The sequence below is a fragment of the Eptesicus fuscus genome, chromosome 13, assembly GCF_027574615.1.
Source record: "Eptesicus fuscus isolate TK198812 chromosome 13, DD_ASM_mEF_20220401, whole genome shotgun sequence".
In the NCBI taxonomy this organism is placed as follows: domain Eukaryota; kingdom Metazoa; phylum Chordata; class Mammalia; order Chiroptera; family Vespertilionidae; genus Eptesicus; species Eptesicus fuscus.
This window is the reverse complement of record NC_072485.1, coordinates 38,183,146-38,203,532: the sequence shown is the minus strand read 5'-3', so window position 1 is coordinate 38,203,532 and position 20,387 is coordinate 38,183,146. Positions and strand designations below refer to the sequence as shown.

The 20,387-nt window shown below is 38.1% G+C and overlaps 1 protein-coding gene across 4 annotated transcripts in view; it reads left to right on the top strand.

The window, feature by feature from the left end:
- The window catches only part of ACER3 (alkaline ceramidase 3), a 98,145-nt gene that overhangs the window by 29,759 nt on the left and 47,999 nt on the right, over positions 1 to 20,387 (top strand). For all 4 annotated transcript variants that reach the window (XM_054724615.1, XM_008149998.3, XM_054724617.1 and 1 more), the window contains 2 exons: positions 7,224 to 7,334; positions 13,103 to 13,155. In XM_054724615.1, coding sequence (XP_054580590.1) covers positions 7,224 to 7,334; positions 13,103 to 13,155 — 164 coding nt within the window. The remainder of the gene's footprint in view (positions 1 to 7,223; positions 7,335 to 13,102; positions 13,156 to 20,387) is intronic.

Sequence of the window (20,387 nt, the reverse complement as noted above, 5' to 3'; positions counted from 1 at the left end):
CGGTCAAACTCTCAGTTGAGACAATTTGCATATTAAGCTTTTATTATATAGGACTAGAGGCTCAGTGCATGAAATTTGTGCATGGGGGGGGGGGTCCCCTCAGCCCAGCCTGTACCCTCTCCAAACCTGGACCCCTCGGGGGATGTCTGACTGCCGGTTTAGGGATCAGGCCTAAACCGGCAGTCAGACATCCCTCTCACAATCTGGGACCACTGACTCCTAACTACTTGCCTGCCTGCCTGCCTGATTACCCTAACTGCCCCCCCTGCTGGCCTGGTCACCCTCACCTGCCCCCCCCCCCCACTGGCCTGGTCACCCCTTACTTCCCCCCCCTGCCAGCCTGGTCGCCCCCAACTGCCCCCCCACTGCCCCCCCTGCGGACCTGGTCGCCCCATGCAGCCTGCTGCTTGGTCGTTTGGCTGTCCCTCACTAACCCTCCTGCCAACCTGGTCGTCCCACACAGTCTGCTGCTCAGTCGTTTGGCCGCCCCTCGTTAACCCCCCTGTCGGCCTAGTCACCCCACTCAGCCTGTTCAGTTGTCTGTTCGGTTGCAGTGGTTGCTTAGGCTTTTATATATATAGATGGTAAATAAATATCAGTACACAATTACAAAATAAAAACTGTACTGAGAAAATAAGAAAGAATTTGACAAAACACCATTGTAAAAATAACAAAATATTGTTCTGAATTCCTATAATAAAACTAACCTCATGTAGAATAGGCATTTTGCAACATTAACCATTGATGCATGAGAGTCATAACATATAATAGATATTAAAAAACCATTATCAGTAAATCACAATAAAAATAAATCAAACATGTTAGAAACCCATAAAAAATCCAGAGGGTAAATAAGGAAACAATTATAAACAGTTATAACCCATGGAATTTTAAAGACTTCTTCCTTCAGAACAAATGAAAGAACCTTTATTCCAGAAGAAGTACATAATATAAGAATTAGAAAATATGTTAAAAATCATTGACCTTTAAAATATCCAATTCAGATAAACACATACTATAGTAAAGACTAAGAATTGGGGAAGGCAATCAAAAATTCGAATTATGATTTCATACCTGCGGTTAAGTAATAGCCATAAAGAGCACAATTTCCTAACTATGGAGCAACCTTTAATTATGCAATTCTTTAGTCACAAAGTACATGGACTACAGAGTATGTGCTTTGAACATTTATTAACTGAGGTCTGAGCCAACATTGATATAGGACAAATTACAAAATGAATACAGACAAAATATAATGCAGGCAAAGGTCAATCACATATTAAACATAAGAGAAAGTTTAAAATCTTATTATCAAAGGTAACCTTTCAGTCCTTACTATATGCCATACAATGTTCTAAGCCCTCTAACACCAGTAATATATCACAACTTTTCAGATAAAAACAATAGGCTCAGGGGTTTGTATATAACACTAGTTCAAACAGAAAATAAATTTGAAAGTCAAGATTTGAACCTGGGCCTACAGGCTCAGCTCACATGTTCTTAAGCACTAAACACCACTGGCCACTCAAGAAGTGAGTACAAAAATTACAGCAAAACCCAGCATATATAGAGAAATGCTTCTAGAAAATTACAGCAGTGGTGCTGTGTTACTAACAGTGTTACTGTAAAATGGCATCTGAATTATCACTCCTTGAGTGTGTTGATTTACAGTGACTAGACCATGATGCTGTCTTGAGCAAGCTGTCCTCGGGTCTTGATACAGTGTGAGGGAAGGGGTGAGTGTAGGGGACTCAGAAAACTTGGATATCCAGGAGCTAAAAATTAATATGTTAAAAAAGTAACAGTGTGCTGCATCCAGATTGATAAATAATCTGAGGAAAGGCAGAAGAACAAAGCTTTTGCTTCCACATTTATAAAAATACTAGAGGCACGGTGCACGAAAATTCATGCACTGGGGGGAGGGGTGTCCCTCAGCCGGCCTGCCCCCTCTCACAGTCCGGGAGCCCTCAGGGGTGGGAGGCGACCCGGTGATCAGGGGAAGGCGACGCCCCATCACACTTCTGCTGCTGCCACTGCCAGCAGTGCAAGCCTTGGCCAGCCCTGGTTATCTGAGCCTCGAGCAGCCCTGGGCAGCTGGGCAGTTGCCATCAGAAGCTTGCCTGTGCCTCTTCCTTTTATTAAGTTGCATAAGCTGCCTGTAGATGTTGGAGATTAAACCTTTATTAGTGATAGCATTTGCAAATATGTTCTCCCATAGAGTGGGCTTTCTTGTTGTTTTGTTGATGGTTTCTTTTGTTGTAAAAAAGCTTTTTATTTTGATGTAGTCCCATTTGTTTGTTTTCTCTTTAGCTTCCATTGCCCTAGGGGCAGTGTCTGTGAAGAAGTTCTTTTGGCATATGTCTGAGATTTTGTTGCCTGTGGATTCCTCTAGTATTTTTATGGTTTCCCATCTTATGTTTAAGTCCTGTATCTATTTTGAGTTTATTTTTGTGTATGGTATAAGTTGGTGATCTAGTGTCATTTTTTTTTTTGCATGTATCTGTTCAATTTTCCCAACACCATTTATTGAACATACTGTCTTGACTCCATTGTATGTTCATGCCTCCTTTGTCAAATATTAATTGAGCATAGTGCTTTGGGTCGATATCTGGATTCTCTGTTCTGTTCCATTGATCTATATGTCTGTTCTTGTGCCAGTACCATGCTGTTTGGAGAACAGTGGCTTTGTAATACAGCTTGAGGTCTGGTATTGAGATCCCTCCTACTTTATTCTTCTTTCTCAGGATTGCTGTGGCTATTTGGGGTCTTTTTTTATTCCAAATGAATTTTTGGAGAGTTCTTTCTAGATCTGTGAAATATGCTGTTGGTATTTTAATGGGGAGTGCATTGAATCTGTAGATTGCTTTGGGTAGTATGGACATTTTAATGATGTTGATTCTACCAATCCATGAACATTGTATGTTCTTCCATCTGTTTATGTCTTTCTCTATCTCTTTTTTCAGTGTCCTGTAGTTTTCCGCATACAGGTCTTTTACCTCCTTAGTTAGGTTTATTCTTAGGTATCTTAGTTTTTTTGGTGTGATGGTAAATGGGATTGCTTTTTTAGTCTCTCTTTCTGTAAGTTCACTCTTGGTGTATAGAAATGCCATAGATTTCTTGGCGTTAATTTTGTATCCTGCTACATTGCCGAATTCATTTATTAAGTCTATTAGTTTTTTTGATGGAGTCTTTTGGGTTTTTTATGTACAGTATCATGTCATCTGCAAATAAGGACAGTTTTACTTCTTCTTTTCCAATTTGGATGCCTTTTTATTTCTTCTTCTTGTCTGATCGCAATGGCTAGTACTTCCAGTACTATGTCAAACAGGAGTGGTGAGAGTGGGCATCCCTGTCTTGTTCCTGTTCTTAGGGGAAATGGTTTTAATTTTTGCCCATTGAGTATGATGTTTGCTGTGGGTTTATCATATATAGCTTTTATTATATTGAGATATGATCCTTCTATTCCCACCTTGTTGAGAGTTTTTATCAAGAAAGGGTGTTGGATTTTGTCAAATGCTTTTTCTGCATCAATTGATATGACTATGTGATTTTTATCTCTCAATTTGTTTATGTGATGTATCACGTTTATTGATTTGCGGATATTGTACCATCCTTGCATCCCTGGGATAAATCCTACTTGGTCATGGTGTAAGATCTTTCTGATGTACTGCTGGATTCGATTTGCTAGAATTTTGTTGAGGCTTTTGGCATCTATGTTCATGAGGGATATTGGTCTGTAATTCTCTTTCATTGTGTTGTCTTTATCTGGTTTTGGTATTAGGGTGATGCTGGCTTCATAGAAGGAGCTTGGAAGTGTTCCTTTCTCTTGAATTTTTTGGAATAGTCTGAGGAGGATAGGTTTTAGTTCTTCCTTGAATGTTTGGTAAAACTCTCCTGTGAAGCCGTCTGGCCCTGGGCTTTTATTTTCCAGAAGCTTTTTGATGACTGCTTCAATTTCTTCCATAGTTACTGGCCTGCTGAGCTGTTTAGATTCTTCCTGATTGAGTTTTGGAAGGTTGTATTTTTATAGGAATATGTCCATTTCCTCCAGGTTGTCCAGTTTGTTGGAATAGAGTTGTTCGTAGTATTTTGTAACAATCCTTTGTATTTCGGCGGGGTCTATTGTTATTTCACCTCTTTCATTTCTGATTTTGTTTATTTGGGTCCTCTCTCTTTGCTTCTTGGTGAGCCTGGCTAGAGGTTCATCAATCTTGTTTATCCTTTCAGAGAACCAGCTCTTGGTTCGGCAATGTAGCAGGATACAAAATTAACGCCAAGAAATCTGTGGCATTTCTATACACCAATAGTGAACTTACAGAAAGAGAGACTAAAAAAGCAATCCCGTTTACCATTGCACCAAAAAAATTAAGATACCTAGGAATAAACTTAACTAAGGAGATCATATTTTCACTTCCTTTGGATATATACCAAGAGGTGGAATTGCTTGATCAGATTGTAGTTCCATTTTTAAGTTTTTTAGGAACCTCCAAACTATTTTCCATAGTGACTATGCCTCTTTACATTCCCATCAACAATGCACAGTGATTCCGCTTTCTCTACACCCTTGCCAACATTTGATGTTGGGTGCATGTGTATTTACAATCGCTATATTCTCTTGATGAATTGACCCTTCATTATTACATAATGATCTTTGCCTCTTGGCTAAAAGTCTGATAAAAAGAGTAGCTATCCTTGCTCTCTTCTGATTTTTTTCACTTGCATAGAATATCTTTTTTCATCACTTCACTTTGAGCCTATTTGTGTCCTTGAAGCGTAAGTGAATCTCTTGGAGACTTTAACCATTTACATTTAGAGTAATTATTTTTTTTAACATATCTTTATTGATTTCAGAGAAGAAGGGAGAGGGAAAGAGAGATAGAAACATCAGTGATGAAAGAGAATCATTGATTGGCTGCCTCCTGCACGTCCCCTACTGGGGATCAAGCCCACAACCTAGGCCTGTGCCCTTGACCAGAATCAAACCTGGGACCTTTCAGTCCACAGGCTGACGCTCTATCCACTGAGCCAAACCAGCTAGGGCTAGAGTAATTATTAATAGCCTACTGTGGATTACTAATGCCTTTCTGGCTGTTTTGTAGATCTCTTGTTCCTTTCTTTCTCTCCTGCTGTGTTCCTTTGTGAATTGATGATTTTCTGTAGTGGTAGGCTTTGCTTCCCTTCTCTTAATTTTTTGGATATCTCCTATAGGTTTTTGCTTTGTAGTTGCCATGAGGCTTACGTATATAACAGTCTCTTTCACACTGATAGTTTCTCATACTAAAACTCTACCTTTTATTCTCCCGTTTTAGGTTTTTGATAATACAGTTTACCTGTTTTTTATTGTGTATTCATTCACAAATTATTGTAGCTTTAGTTATTTTTAATATTTTTTTCCTTTTATCTTTATTGCTAGAGTGACTACTAGTATACACCATCATATTGCAGTTCTGAATTTGGCTATATATTTATCTTTACCAGTGTGTTGTATATTTTCATGTTAGTAAGTAATATTCTTTCAAATCAGTTTGAAGATCCTTGTTTTTTATCTAAGTGTTTATAGCTATAAATTTTCCCTTTAGCACTGCTTTTGTTGCATTTTATTAATGTTATGTTGTGTGTTCATTTTAATTAATCTCTAAGTATTTTCTAATTTCCCTTGAGATTTCTTCTTTGATCTGTTGGTTGTTGTTTAATTTCCATAAGTTTGTGAAAATTTCCAGTTTTTCTTCTGTTATTTATTTCTAACTTCATTTTATTGTGGTTGGAGGATATACTTTATATAATATCTATCTTTTTCAGCCTCTTTGAGACTTAATTTATGACCTAATATATGATCTACCCTGGGAAATGTTCCATGTGCACTTGAGAAGAATTTATATGCTATTGTTGTATGGTAGAGTGTTCTGTATATGTCCATTAACTGGTATATGTCTTACATAATATCAGCTCCAGTGTTGAAATTCATTTATTTGAAATTTTGAATGTATTGTGCCATTTTATTCTACCCAGAATAAATTTATAAAATAGTTTAGCTATTTATTTCCCCATTTTACTATTTATTTCTGCTATTGGGTTTTTTTGTTGTTTCTTTGCTATTGTTAATTTTTGTTTATATAAAGATAAAAACAGCCCTGGCCAGTGTAGCTCAGTGATTAAGCATTGACCTATGAACTGGGAGGTCATGATTCGATTCTCAGTCAGGGCACATGCCCTGGCTGGTGTGGCTCAATTGGGTGAGCATCATCATGGGTTCAATTCCTGGTCATGGCATATGCCCAGGTTTCAGGTTTATTCCCTGCTCAGGGTACACACGGGAAGCAGCTGTTCATCGATGTTTCTCTCCTCTCTCTCCCTCTCCCTTCCTTTTTCTCTCTAAAATCAATTTAAAAAAACATATTTAAAAAAGGAAAACAAAAACAAAGATAAGATTAAGATTTGTTGCCTTTCATGTTTTACTAGAAACTAAAAACATTACTACAAAAATGAAATTTTAAAAAGAAGTGCAAAGTGCAAATCCTCATTTGTTAGTATTTGATTCAGCAGACAAAATTAACTCAATCCTGTATTTCATCTTGTCATACTGTATCCATGGACCATCCTTTCCATGGCATGCTGTAGGCTGCCTTCTCCAACCCATTTTCTGCTGTATCTTTGAGGTTTTTTCTGAGACACTTTTTCGTTTTACCTTTAGAATTGACGATTTTCTTTAGTAGATGTTCAGGTTCACAATTCTTAGTTTCATTTGTCTGAAGGTATCTTTATTTTACTTGGGTTCTTTTTGTTTGTTTGTTTTTATTTTCTTAATCCTCACCTTTGGATATTTTTTTTCTTGATCTTTTAGAGAGAGTGGGAAAGAGAGGGAAAGACAGAGAGAAATGTTGATGTGAGAGAACCACATCTATTGGTTGCCTCCTGCACATGTCCCCACCAGGGCCCAGGCCGGGAAGGAGACTGCAACCAAGGTATGTGCCCTTGACTGGAATCGAACCTGGGACCCTTTGGTCCATAGGTCGACGCTCAATCTGAGCCAAACTGGCCAGGGCCTAATTGGGTTCTTATAAGAAATTTTTGTTGAGTAGAAAATTTTCTTTTAGCACCTTGTAAATATCATTCCACCATCTTTCTGAGAAGTTATCTCTTTAATGTTTGTTAATGGCCAAGTGAATATATCTTTATTTAAAGTAGTATTGGTTAACTTATCTTCTCGTGCTTTTCTTCTATAGGGAATACAGTGAGTAACCTGATTATGATTATACCTCCAATTTTTGGTGCAATTCAGAGTGTTAGAGATGGACTGGAAAAGCGGTACATTGCTGCTTATTTAGCACTCACAGGTATGTATCACACTTCATCTAAAAATAATAAACAGTGTTCGGCTGTTTTTCTCATTCATTCCTAATATTGGTTCTCAATTTTGTGTTTATTAAATTGTTGTTATGAATATAAACTCCATAAATCTTGCCAGTGAATTGAATGCATTTTTTAAAATCACAAAATATTTCAAGCATACAGAAAAGAATAGAGAAAATATAACAAATATATCCATGTCTTTTATTATGGAGCTTTGTTAGATTTTAGCACTTTGCAATATTTGTTTCAGATCTTACTTTTTCTTTTTAAAAGAAATAAACTACAAACTATAGATAAAATTGAAGCTTCCTTTGTTTTCCTACCTGATTTTATTCCCCTCATTCTCCCAGCTCACCTTCCAGAGTTAACCACTATACTGAATTTGATTATCATTTTTCCATGCTTTTGTATTTATACTACATTTATGTGTATTGTTAAAAGTATATACTAGTATAGTACTAGGGGCCCAGTGCACGAAATCGTGCACCTTGAAAGGAACTGTGGGCTGCGAGGCTGCAGTGGGCACAGGGGCGGGTCTTAGCCCATCCTCCTCGCCCCCACCTGGCCCCTCCCACCGTGGCCCCTGGTTTCCTGTCTGCCTGCAGCCCTGCTCCCACTGCCGCTGCTCTCACACGCTGATGGCACAGGCCCCACTTGCACCCGCTGATGGTGTGGAGTGATTGGGGCTGGTGCCAGCAGTGGGTGCAAGTGGGGCTGGTGCTGTCAATAGGTGTGAGTGGCGGCTGCTGCCCCGATTGCCCCTCAGGAGCATGGGGAGGTGGAGAAGCCTTCAGGGACGAGCGGGGCCAGCACTGGCAACAAGTGTGAGCATCGGGTGGGACTGCAGTGCAAGGGAGCAAAGAATTTTCAGTAACCACTAGAGGCTCGCCTTGATCACAGCGACACCCCACCTTGGTCTGGTAATCCCTGCTCACCTCCCCACCATCCTGCTATGACCAACGCCCACCATGTTCCGTGCGCACCCCCTGGTGGTCAGCACATGTCATAATAACTGGTTGTTCAGTTGTTCTGCTGTTCTGTCTATTTGCATATTAGGGTTTATATATATAGATGGTTTGCATATTTTTAGACTTTTTTAAAGGACACTGTATTGTATGTATCTAGCCATCTGCAACACTCATATTCCTCTGTTTTCTGTGAGGCAGGGTCTGTGTCTTAGTTGTATCCCTATTATTTGACAATTTAGTGGTCCTCAATAAATGTTGCATAGATGCATGAATGAACTTTACTAGAACTCAAGATGAGAAAATCACTGTCATGTTATTACATTATCATCATAAAGACAAAAATAGCAAAGAACGTGGATTCTATTTTAGTTTGTTTCTTTTATATAACTTTCTAAGCTAAGAACTTTTTTTTTGTTTTAGCACACGATAAATATTATTTATATATGAGCATAAACACTTCTAAATACCACAAAACTGTAAGCTATAGTGTATCATGTCAGATTCTATCATAACTAGATTAGTAATTGGATGTGAGAGACTTTGATTTCTGAATCTGTCTATGCATGATATTTTACGGAAGTTACTTGATTTTTCTTCAAAAGGAAGACTTGTCCACAAACTTAGCACTTTGCATTATTGCCTGGGGTGTGTTAAGAATATTTATAAAATACCAATAATTATAATCAGAAATAACAACAGGAATAAAAAGATCCGAGGGATTTCCAGGTTGCTTTAGAATAATGGTGGCCTCTAATGTAGAATTTGCCCATTCATTTCCCCAGAAAACCAAAGAGGTTAAGAAATAGTGTAATTTTTTAAAAATAATGTAAATAAAGCCATACTTAACCCACACTTCCAGCCTTAGAAGAAAAAGAATACTGTGAACTTCACCTTGTTTTTTAATGCAAAATAAACACCACATTCCAACAGAACTACATCTGATGTTTTAGACTTGAGGAGGTTTGAAAAACTATGTGGAAAAGAGGGAAAGAAGTTGGGGCCTAAATCTGACAAAAACACCAATAGAAAGAGAAAGCTTCACAATACTAATAAATACAAAATTTCTGAAAGCAATTTTGTATTTACCAAAATACCGTAGATCACTGTACTGGCTAACGGTAAAGGACTTGAAAGTATGTGAAACCTATAGTGGCAGTTTAGGAAAGGTATCATGGTGCATTATCTGCTTACATGCAAATCTATGATGAAAAAAAGAAACAAACCAAGCAAACCACCATGGACCTATTTCCTCAAGAAGGACCTCAGGCAGGTCCTTTAGTAGGTATTCTTATCATAGGATATGACAGCTCCATGCACTTTATTGCCTCTGAAGACCTTCCAGTAGGACAAGATGTGGAGGTGGAGGTGGAAGACAGTAGTATTGATGACACTGATACTGTGTAGGTCTAGGCTAATGTGTATATTTGTGTCTTAGTCTTGAACAAAAAGTTTAAAAAGTAAAAATAAAAAGTTTAAAATAGAAAAAGCTTATAGAATAAAGATGTAAAGAAAGAAAATATTGTGTACAGCTCTGCTTTAAGCTAAATGTTACTACAAAAGAGTTGAAAGTTTAAAAATATTAAAAAGTTTATAAAGTAAAAAAGGTATAGGAAGCCCAGGTTAATTTATATTGAAGAAGAAAGATATACTGTATTTTATTGTATCTTTTCTATGTTTAGTTACACAAATACCATTGTGTTAAAATTGCCTACAGTATTCAGTACAGCAACCTGCTGTATAAGTTTGTAGCCTAGGAGCAATAAGCTATACCATCTAGCCTAGGTGTATAGTAGGCTATACCACCTAGATTTGTGTAAAGGCATTCTATGATATTTGTACAAAGACAAAATTGCCTAACAACACATTTCTCAGAGCATATCCCCATTGTTAGGTGGCACATGACTGAAATCATTGTGATTTAAGCCAGTAATTTAAAACCACATTATATAAAATAGAACCAAGCCAAAAGAAACCTTTCCCAGGAGATTTAATTTTTCTCTTTACTTTCAAAATCACAAATTGTGATTTATCTTATTCCTTTAAAATAGAAATATGTTCACTTATTCTTTACAAGTGAAGAAACATAGTGTGTGAAAACAAAAATGACAAAGTCCTTGTCCCCAGAGAGCTTATGTTATATTGAGGACAAATGAACTTCAAATAAACAAAACCTATTTGTAGTTGTATAAATGTATGTGTTGTGCAATTAAATGATAGATATTGGCAACAAGAAAAATAAAATGAGTTCTAAAATAGTAAAACAAAACAAAAACAAAAACACATAGAGCAAGAAAAAGTCAATTAAAGACTTTTATTGTTCGGCTGGTGTGGCTCAGTGGTTGAGCATCAATCCATGCACCATGAGGTCACCAGTTCGATTCCCAGTCAGGGCACACATCCAAGTTGTGGGCTCAATCCCCAGTGCGGGGCATGCAAGAGGCAGCCAATCAATGTTGATGTTTCTCTCATCGATGTTTTCTATCTCTCCCTCTTCCTTTCTCTTTAAAATCCATTAAATTTTTTTTAAAGATCTTTATTATCTCTTTCTAAGTCCAATGCTAACATAGAAAGTTACTGAAGTAGAAATGTCAGAGACAGAAAGTCATTTCCCCAAAGTCATTTGCTTGGATATGCCTTAAGTTTAGTGTGATTATACCTATAGTCTGTCACTGCCAGACTAAAAGTCATCCGAAATGATATTAAGAACATTATGCCTCTTGTCAAGGGGAAAATGAGTATACTTCAAATAAGCTAACCTACTTTCAAAATCTAATGATTCTATTCTCTATGTACATGAATTTTTTCATAGATTGAGTTAGGAACTAGAAAATAAAATTTGTTGATACCTATTGTATACCAGGTACATGCAAGGTAATCCTCAAGCAACCTTTCATGATAAACATTGTTCTTCTTATTTTACAGCTGAGGTAACTGAGTCTCAGAGAGATTTAAGCAACTTGCTCAAGTTGATAACTAATAAGTCATAGGCCTGGGATTCTATTTAAGGCCTCATTCTAAAACCTTTGTACACTCTCCACAGTGTGGTTAGTCAAGTGGGTCAAAATTAATGTGTATCAGAACATATCTTTATTTTATTGTAACCTTGAAAACTTTGACTGATAGCATGCCAAAATATTTGAATCAATAGGTTCCAACTCAGTGAAATTCTATTATATGCTTGAGAGACTCTTAAAACTGCAATCAAGTGCTATGAATATGAATATTTAATTAGAAGATGCATATGGGACATTGGCCTCTTTGTTCCAATTCCGTTATTATTTTGACTGCCTCAGTTTTCACTTCAGCCATGGCCATCTGCTCCGGTTACTTATTTTTTGGAATGTGCTGGATAATTCCTACAAATGTGAATTTTATTTTAACTTTGAGGCCTCCATATTTTTAAGGGAAACATCATGGTGAAAAGTTGGCTAACAGTCACCCTTATACTAATGAAGTGTTTTGTTCTCCATGTGACTGAATCCATCAGTTTGCATGCAAGAGGAAGAAGAGAAAAATACTTAGATTCCTTTTTTAAGTATCTCCAGAATTTCTAATTTGTATAATTTAAGGATCAATGAATGTTGTTTTGTTTTCACATATTTCACATTTGTTCCTTTGGCTTAAATAACTCAACTTCCCCGTTTCTGAATTTTTTTAATTTGTGCCAATTTGGATAACATTTCAGAAAATATGTACCTGTTGATAAATTGTAGCCTGTCAGTAGTGAAAATTGGTTTTTACCAATTTTCTCCAGCCAGGCATGCCTCTTTCAATTCAACCATTTTTTAAATGAAATAACTTATTTGGAAATCTATATTTCTTGGCAGGTTAGTCCTAATCTGGATTTCCTGCCTTATAACTAGAGTGATATAATTTAAAATGCAAAATTCATTATGTATCCTTCATGGGGGTTTGGTTCCAGGACCCCCTCAGATACCAAAATCTGAGGATGCTTAAGTCTCTAATATAAAATGGCTTTAATATTTGCATGTAACCTACGCACATCCTCCTGTATACTTTTCCCCCCCCAATTACAGTTTACCTTTAACATTATTTTGTACTAGAAGCCCAATGCACAAAGATTCGTGCAAGAATGGGCCTTCCTTCCCCTGGCTGCCGGCACCGCCTTTGCTCCGGCCGGAGCCGCCTTTCCACCTTCCCACGTTGCCCAGAGGCCCCGAGTGGCTGGGGTGGTGCAGAATGCCTGCCTCGTTACAATGGTGATGACGCAAGCATCCTGCCCCGCCCCCGGCTGCTTGATGCATGCATATGCAAATTAACCCACCATCTTTAATGGGTTAATTTGCATACTTGCTCCTGATTGGCTGGTGAGCATCACGAAGGTATGGTCAATTTGCATCTTACTCTTTTATTAGTGTAGATTGATTTCAGGTGTACAGCATAATGGCCAATCACATACCTCACAAAATGTTCCCCCCTATACCTCCAGCACCCATCACATAGTGATGGCAACACTGTACCCCATATCTCTGTGACTATTTTGTAACTACCAATTTGTATTTCTTAATTCCTTCACCTCTTTCACCCAGTGCCCCAAACCCTCTGCCCTCTGGCATCTACCAGTCCACTCTCTGTGTCTCTGAGTTCATTACAATTTTGTTTGTTCACTTCTTTTGTTCTTTAGATACCTCTGAAATCAATAAAAATATATTTTTAAAAACACACACTCAGTGCTTTGAAATGTCTTATTACCTTCTTAAGTCATTCTGGCCACTTCCAAAGAATGTAATACTAATTGTTTTGTTTGTTTGTTTTAATTTCAGTGGTAGGAATGGGATCCTGGTGCTTCCACATGACTCTGAAATATGAAATGCAGGTCAGTAATGACAAAATTGACTAAATGCTTGTTTCTTCTAATCCAGAAACACAATTTGAGAAGAGAGCATATTACTGGAAGATAGTTGAAACAAGAGACTTGGGAGAGGGTGGGAATTGAGATTAGTAATCTCTGGAGTTTTTACTTAAGGCCAAAGAATCCAGATGCACTAAGTGAAGTAAAGAGGCAAGCAAATAAGTTGTCCATGACAAGTGAAGATTATAACTTTTTAACCACCTCTGTGTAGGTATGTACAATTTTAGAGTCGAGTCCCACTGAGACATCTTAAAAAGACATAATCAGTTCATCAAAATAATATAGTTTTATTCTTAGTTGCCTGCATTTCCTCATATCTCTCTCTTACAGAGTTCATTTAAATGGTCTGGTCCCTCTTACTAGCAAGGTTTTAGAGCTATGCAAGGATTTTTATTTACTGCCCTTGCTCTAAGGAGGCCATATATCTAGTCCTCAATCTTTTGACCTCCCTTTTCTCCATCACTAACCCAGAAAGTTCTAGAACAGCACTGTCCAGTAGAAATATAATGTGAGCTACATATGTAATTTAAAAAATTTGAGGGGGCACATCAATAAAAACCACATCCTATCTAATAAAAGGGTAATATGCAAATTAACCATCACTCCATCACAAAGATGGCGGTGCCTATAGCCACAAGATGGCAGCGCCCAGTCCTCTCAGCCCCGCTGGAGTCCCCCAGTCCCACGGGGGCAGCTGCTGAGAGTGGGCAGCATGAGCGACCTGGCGAATGCTTGCTTCGTCGCCACGGTGACGAGGCAAGCGTTCCACCCCGGCCGCGGAGGGCCTCTGGGCAGCGGGCATGGAACGGCCTACGGGGAGGGAACGCTTGCGTTGTCGCCCTGGCGATGAGGCAAGCATGCTGCGCCCGGCTGCGGAGGGCCTCTGGCCAGGGAGGGCAGTTGGGGACCATGAGGCCAGCCAGGGAGGGCAGTAGTGGGCCATGAGGCCAGCCAGGGAGGGCAGTTGGGGGCCATGAGGCTGGCAGGGGAGGGCATTTGGGGGTGAGCAGGCCAGTGGGGGGGCAGTTGGGGGCGAGCAGGCTGGTAGGCAGAGTGGTTAGGGGCGATCGGGCAGGCAGGCAGGTGAGCACTTAGGAGTCAGCGGTCCCAGATTGCGAGAGGGATGTCTGACTGCTGGTTTAGGCCCGATCCCACAGGGACATCCCCCAGCAGTCGGACATCCCCCGAGGGGTCCCAGATTGGAGAGGGACACCCCCCACCCCATGCACGAATTTCATGCACCGGACCACTAGTTTAAAAATAAGTGAAATTAATTTAAATATATTTTATTTAACCCAATATCTCCAAAGTATTACTTCAACCTGTAATTAATATTAAAATGTCATAATGAAATGCTTCACATCCTGAAATCAGATATATATTTCATGCTTGCAGTAGATCTTCACTTAGTTTAGGTTTCTTTTAAGTGCTCATTCTCCACATAAAATAAAGCTATGGCTACTGTATTGGAGAGTGTTAATTCTAGAAGGATCTGTACATACCACAGTCTATAAATTATTAATTATAGCTGCATTAAATGTATAACACATATTTATAAGAAAGTGTCATGTGTGCTGTATATGCCATGCTTGACTTGGAGAATATACAGATTATGAGACAATGGTCTGACCTATCAAGCATAGAAAACATTTCTTAACACTTTCTTGCTGGGAAAACATGATATAATATTAAAACTATTTTTAATAAAGTATGAACTATTTATGATAAGATGGTAACTTGGAAAGGATCTATAAAAGTTAAAGACATTCAAACAGAATCTAATTTGAGGACATTTTCATCACCCCAAAGAAAAACCCATTAGCAGTCATTCCATACTACGCCTTCCACATAGCCCCTGACAACCATGGATTTGCCTATTCTGAATATTTCATCACAATGAATTATACAATAGGTAACCTTTTGTGTCTCTCTTCTTTTAGATAGGCCAAATAATATTCTATTGTCTGGATATACCACATTTTGCTTATCTATTTATCAATTAATGGTACTTGTGTTATTTCCATTTTTGGGCTTTCATGCATAATGTTACTACGAACATTCATGTACAGGTTTTTGTGGATATGTTTTTAATTCTCCTGCGTATATACTTAGCAGTAGAATTGCTGGGTCACTGGTAACCCTATGCTTAACCTTTTGAAGAGCTGCCAGATTGTTTTTCAAAGTGGCCGCACCTTTTTACATTCCCACCAGCCATTTCTTCATATCTTTGCTATTGCCCATCCTTTTGATTAAATCCATTCATGGGTGTGAAGTGGTATCTCACTGTGGTTTTGGTTTGCATTTCCCTAATGACTAATGATGTTGAGCATCTTTTCATGGGCTTATTGATTATCCATATATCTTCTTAAGAGAATATCTATTCAGATCCTTTGCTCATTTTTTTAGTAGGGTTATTTGCTTGTTTTCATTGAATTGTAAGAGTTTTTTTATCTGTTCTTGATATTAGACCCTTATCAAATATATGATTTGCGAATATTTTCTTCCATTCTGTTGGTTGTTGTTGGTTTTTTTTTTCATTTTCTTAATAGTATTCTTTGAAGCAAAAAAGTTTTCAGTTTTGCTGAAGCCCATTTTACCTATTTATTTCTCTCTCTCTCTCTCTCTCTCTCTCTCTATATATATATATATATATATATGTGTGTGTGTGTGTGTGTGTGTACATATATATATATAGAGTACATTCATATATACATACACAGAGAGAGAGAGAGAGAGAGAGAGAGAGAGAGAGAGAGAGAGAGAGAAACAACTGGATGAATGTACTGAGATAAGATGTCAGGCAAGACTAGGCATCTGAGTGAGGGGAAGGATAGGCTTCCCTACTTGTGTTGATCAGATTGTGACAAGAATATTGCATTCAATTCTGAGGACTAATCTAGCATGTGTTCAAATGAAAGGCACCAGAATGGTGAAAGAACTAAAAACCCGAGGGGAAGGGACTGGGAATACAATCATGTGCTGCTTAACATCAGAATTCGGTCTGAGAAATGTGTCTTTAGGCAATTTCATTGGTGTGCAAGCATCATAGAGTGTACTTACTAGTATACAAACCTAGATGGTATTGCCTACTACTGAAATTGTATGTGCTAAACTTTTATACAACTGGCAGTGCAATAGGTTTGTTTACATCAACATCATCACAAACATGTGAGTAATGTATGCACTAAGACATTACTTTGGCTACAATATCACTAGGTGATAGGAATTGTTAATCTTTTATTATAATCTTATGGGACCACTGTCGTATATTAGTTCCATGGTTGAATGAAATGTCATTGTATGTTGCATGACTATATTTAATTGGAAGAAGAGAAGACATGCTCAGTGACCCCACACAGCTATAAACACCAGACTCTCTATTCTATGCATTTGTTCGTGTCTGGGCCTGTTATATTTCCCTCTCTCCTGTGGACAATTCCTGTTTGTTCTTTAAAGTCTAGGCAAGGTGGCAGCCCCTCCAGGAAGTCACCCATGCCCCAGAGCAGGATAGGCACCCTTCATATGTTCTTCCATTACACTCTGCAATTCTCTATTACTGCTGTTACCAATGTTTTATAAATATATTTATGCATCTGATTTCTCTATCAGAATGTGAGTTAGCTAAGAGCAGGGACTCTCTCTGGTTGACATTGGTGCATCCCTGTTTATATCATGGGGCTGCCACATAGCACTAAATAAATGTGTTTATGAATCAGTGTTTAAGGGTTGACATGTTAAAGAGTATTAGGCTTATTCTGTGTGGTCCTAGGGATATTAAAGATAAAGAGACATTTTGTTCAGCATAGGGAAGAATTGTCTGAGCCAGTAGATGGCAAAAATTGCCTTGGAGATCTTGAGTCCTCTGTCCTCAGAGGGGCCCTAACATAGGCCGGACAAACACTTTAATTAGTTCAAAATTCTGTATTTGGTACCTGGGAAACAGGTATGCATAGGTAAAGATACTGTTTTTTCCTCTACTATTATTTAAGGTAGAAAGATTAGAGATTGGGTTTCACAAAGATGACTCAGACACATGTTTGAATTGCATTGTCAAAGATGAATAGGAATTTACCAGGCCAACTAGAACCCACAGGGATGTGAAAGTATGGCTGGCATCTCAGGGCAGTGCAAGTAGTACATTATGGTTGTAATAGAGTAAGAGTATGTGGTGAGGATGTTGATAGTGTTACCACTAATAATAGCAAACATTTGTTAAATTATTGAGTACCTGCTCTTGGGCAGGCATTGAAATATATGGCAGGAGATGTGGTTTGGGAAACTAACCAGAGGACAGATCTAAGCCTCTTGGACTTTATCCCTGTGAACCATTAATGGGTTTTGAGCAGAGGTGAGACACACTTTGATTTGCATATAAACTTAATTATTGGCAAGGTTATTAGCAGGGTAACAAAGCATTTGGATAGACAAGCTGGCCTTTAATCCTGAGACCTTTGATTCTATGCTATATTGTTACTATACCTGGTAATACTACTTTATCAACTTCATTGACAAGTTATACAAATTTCTTATTTTCTTCCCCTTTTGGACTACAAAGTTGTGGTTTTACATGCTTGTCTAACTGGACAGAGATCACATAAACCATTTTTCCAGTGATTGAGGAGGAGGGAAGAATCATCAATATTGAAGGACTTCTTCCTCTCTTTAATCTAAACATTAAGTAATCTTGAATGTTTCTTGCTGGCTCCCTGTGTTGTCTCCTTTCAGGATAAATTTGACTCAGCTACGTTAGGCCATCATTTGTTATACACAATCACTAAAATAAAGTAAGAAATGTCGTGTTGCCACTTACCTGGCTCTGGTGATCAGTAAACCATTCTGCCAGCCTGAATTTAGCTTGTTGTAGCTATAGAGATATTGGAGGCCCAGCTCTGCCTAAAGTGAGCTCAAGCAAATATTGACGGTTCTGTCTTAAGAATGATTTAAAGCTTGAATAGTATTTTCTTCAGATTTATTATTCCTAGGTGGCTACTTGGGTTCCAGTTCTGATTCTACCCCTTTACTGGCTATTTGAGCATAATATGCCACTTAATCTTGCTGAGCCTTAGTTGTCTCATCTATCTAATAGGTCTAATACTACCTGTAAGAGTATTATGAGGATGAATTGACTGGCATATGTGAAAGTGCCAATATAAGATCTGGTAAATATGTTTAACAAATACTCGTTTCCTTCCTTTTTCTTCAGCCAGTCAGAACATCTAAAACCACCATTATTGATCCACTAGAGCAGTGGTTGGCAAACTCATTAGTCAACGGAGCCAAATATCAACAGTACAATGATTGAAATTTCTTTTGAGAGCCAAATTTTTAAAACTTAAACTTCTTCTAACGCCACTTCTTCAAAATAGACTTGCCCAGGCCATGGTATTTTGTGGAAGAGCCACACTCAAGGGGCCAAAGAGCCGCATGTGGCTCGCGAGGCCGCAGTTTGCCGACCACGGCACTAGAGGCCCGTTGCACGAAGAGATTCGTGCAATAGGCCTTCCTTCCCTTGGCTTCCAGCACTAGTTTTCCTCCGGCACCTGGGACCCAGGCCTTCGCTCCAGCCAGAGTCTGCCTTCTTAGTCTTTGCTGCAGACTCCGGGGTCTGCAGTCTAGTCTTCGCTGTGGCACTCCACTCATTTCGTCCTCGCCCTCCCTCTCATAGCAGGCATCCTGCTTCGCCTGGCCACTCCGCGCCTGGAGCAGCTGGGCGGCCGCCATCTTTGGCCTTCTAATTTGCATACTCACTCTGATTGGCTGTGGGCATAGCGGAAGTACAGTCAATTTACATGTTTGTCTATTATTAGGTAAGATTGTTAGTGATTCATTCCTTTGAGTACTAATAAGTTATGTGTTCCCTTGTGAACGGTAACATTTTAAGCTATTACTTACTCCTTTTTCAGCATTGATATATCACATTCTTGTGGCAACCAGCCAAGAGCAATACATTTGGGGATGGGATTAAGGAAAACATTAGAGAAGGGGTAGGGACAACCAGGAATGAGCATGGCCTTCAAATTTAAATAATCGAATTTTAATATTAGAAGAGATTTTTAAATTTTAGTCCAATATATAAATTTTATCAATGAAAAATAGTCCAAGAGCAGGGAGGTGACTTGACTAAAGTTATACAGAAAGAAAAAGACAAGATTAGGACCCAATTTTATTTTTTATTATTTTGTTTCCTTTGTCTTAGCACTGTGTCTTACATTTATGGCAGTAGGAGTATAAAGGCTTTAAGTTTTTAGAAGTCTTCTCCCAGACTTTTTTCATTTATTTATTCATTCAACTCATTCTTTTTTGTTTTCATTAACTGAAATATACAGTTATTGATAATCTTAGGGATGGTAAAATTAAAGGTAATGTCTTAATTTTTTCTGCTTTTTCCAAGTATTCTGTACTGAGCATATATTTTTATATTAGAAAAAATAAATGCTAGTAAAAAATGAATGTATTCATCTATTTCTTATAAGTAAAAATAAATTTACTTATCCTAGAAAATAAAACCAAAGAAAAACGTTTACTCACCTAAAATTTTATTTATAATACGAAAATAAAAATAGCTTAAATATTAGGTAATAATGTAAGCTAATTCAGACTTTATAATGTAAACAACAGATATTCTAGTTATAAATATTACCTTTCTTTTTTCCTTTGTTCCCTATTTCAGTGAATGGAACCATCTTACACCGAAAGCCCAAGCCAAAAACCTGTGACACTTCTTTAATTTCTACTTTCTCACCTTTACAACCACTAAAACCCCTTGATTCAACTTTCATAATAACTCTTGGATATATCTACCTATGGCTATCTCTACCACTACCTTAATCAATTATCTCTAACCAAAATTGGTATTTCTGCCTTCCCTATCTATTTGTCACAGTGGAACAGAAGTACTCTTGCTACAAACAAACTAATTGTTTTCATGTGTTGAGCAATATTTGCTAGGCTTTGTACAAGTGCTGGGCATGAGATACATAAAATATAGTCCCTGCTCTCCCAACATGTCACTTTTTATAGTTCAAGCTCATAAATTTGAACCACAGGCTTTGTGATCTGGCCCCTGCCTACCTCTGCAGACTCATCTTCAGATCCACAACCCACCCCACTCTGGAACTCAGTGCTCTTTTACTAGCAATAATTTTGCTAGTTATGGTTTTGAAATAAGACTTCTATTTATATCGCCCACATTTTTT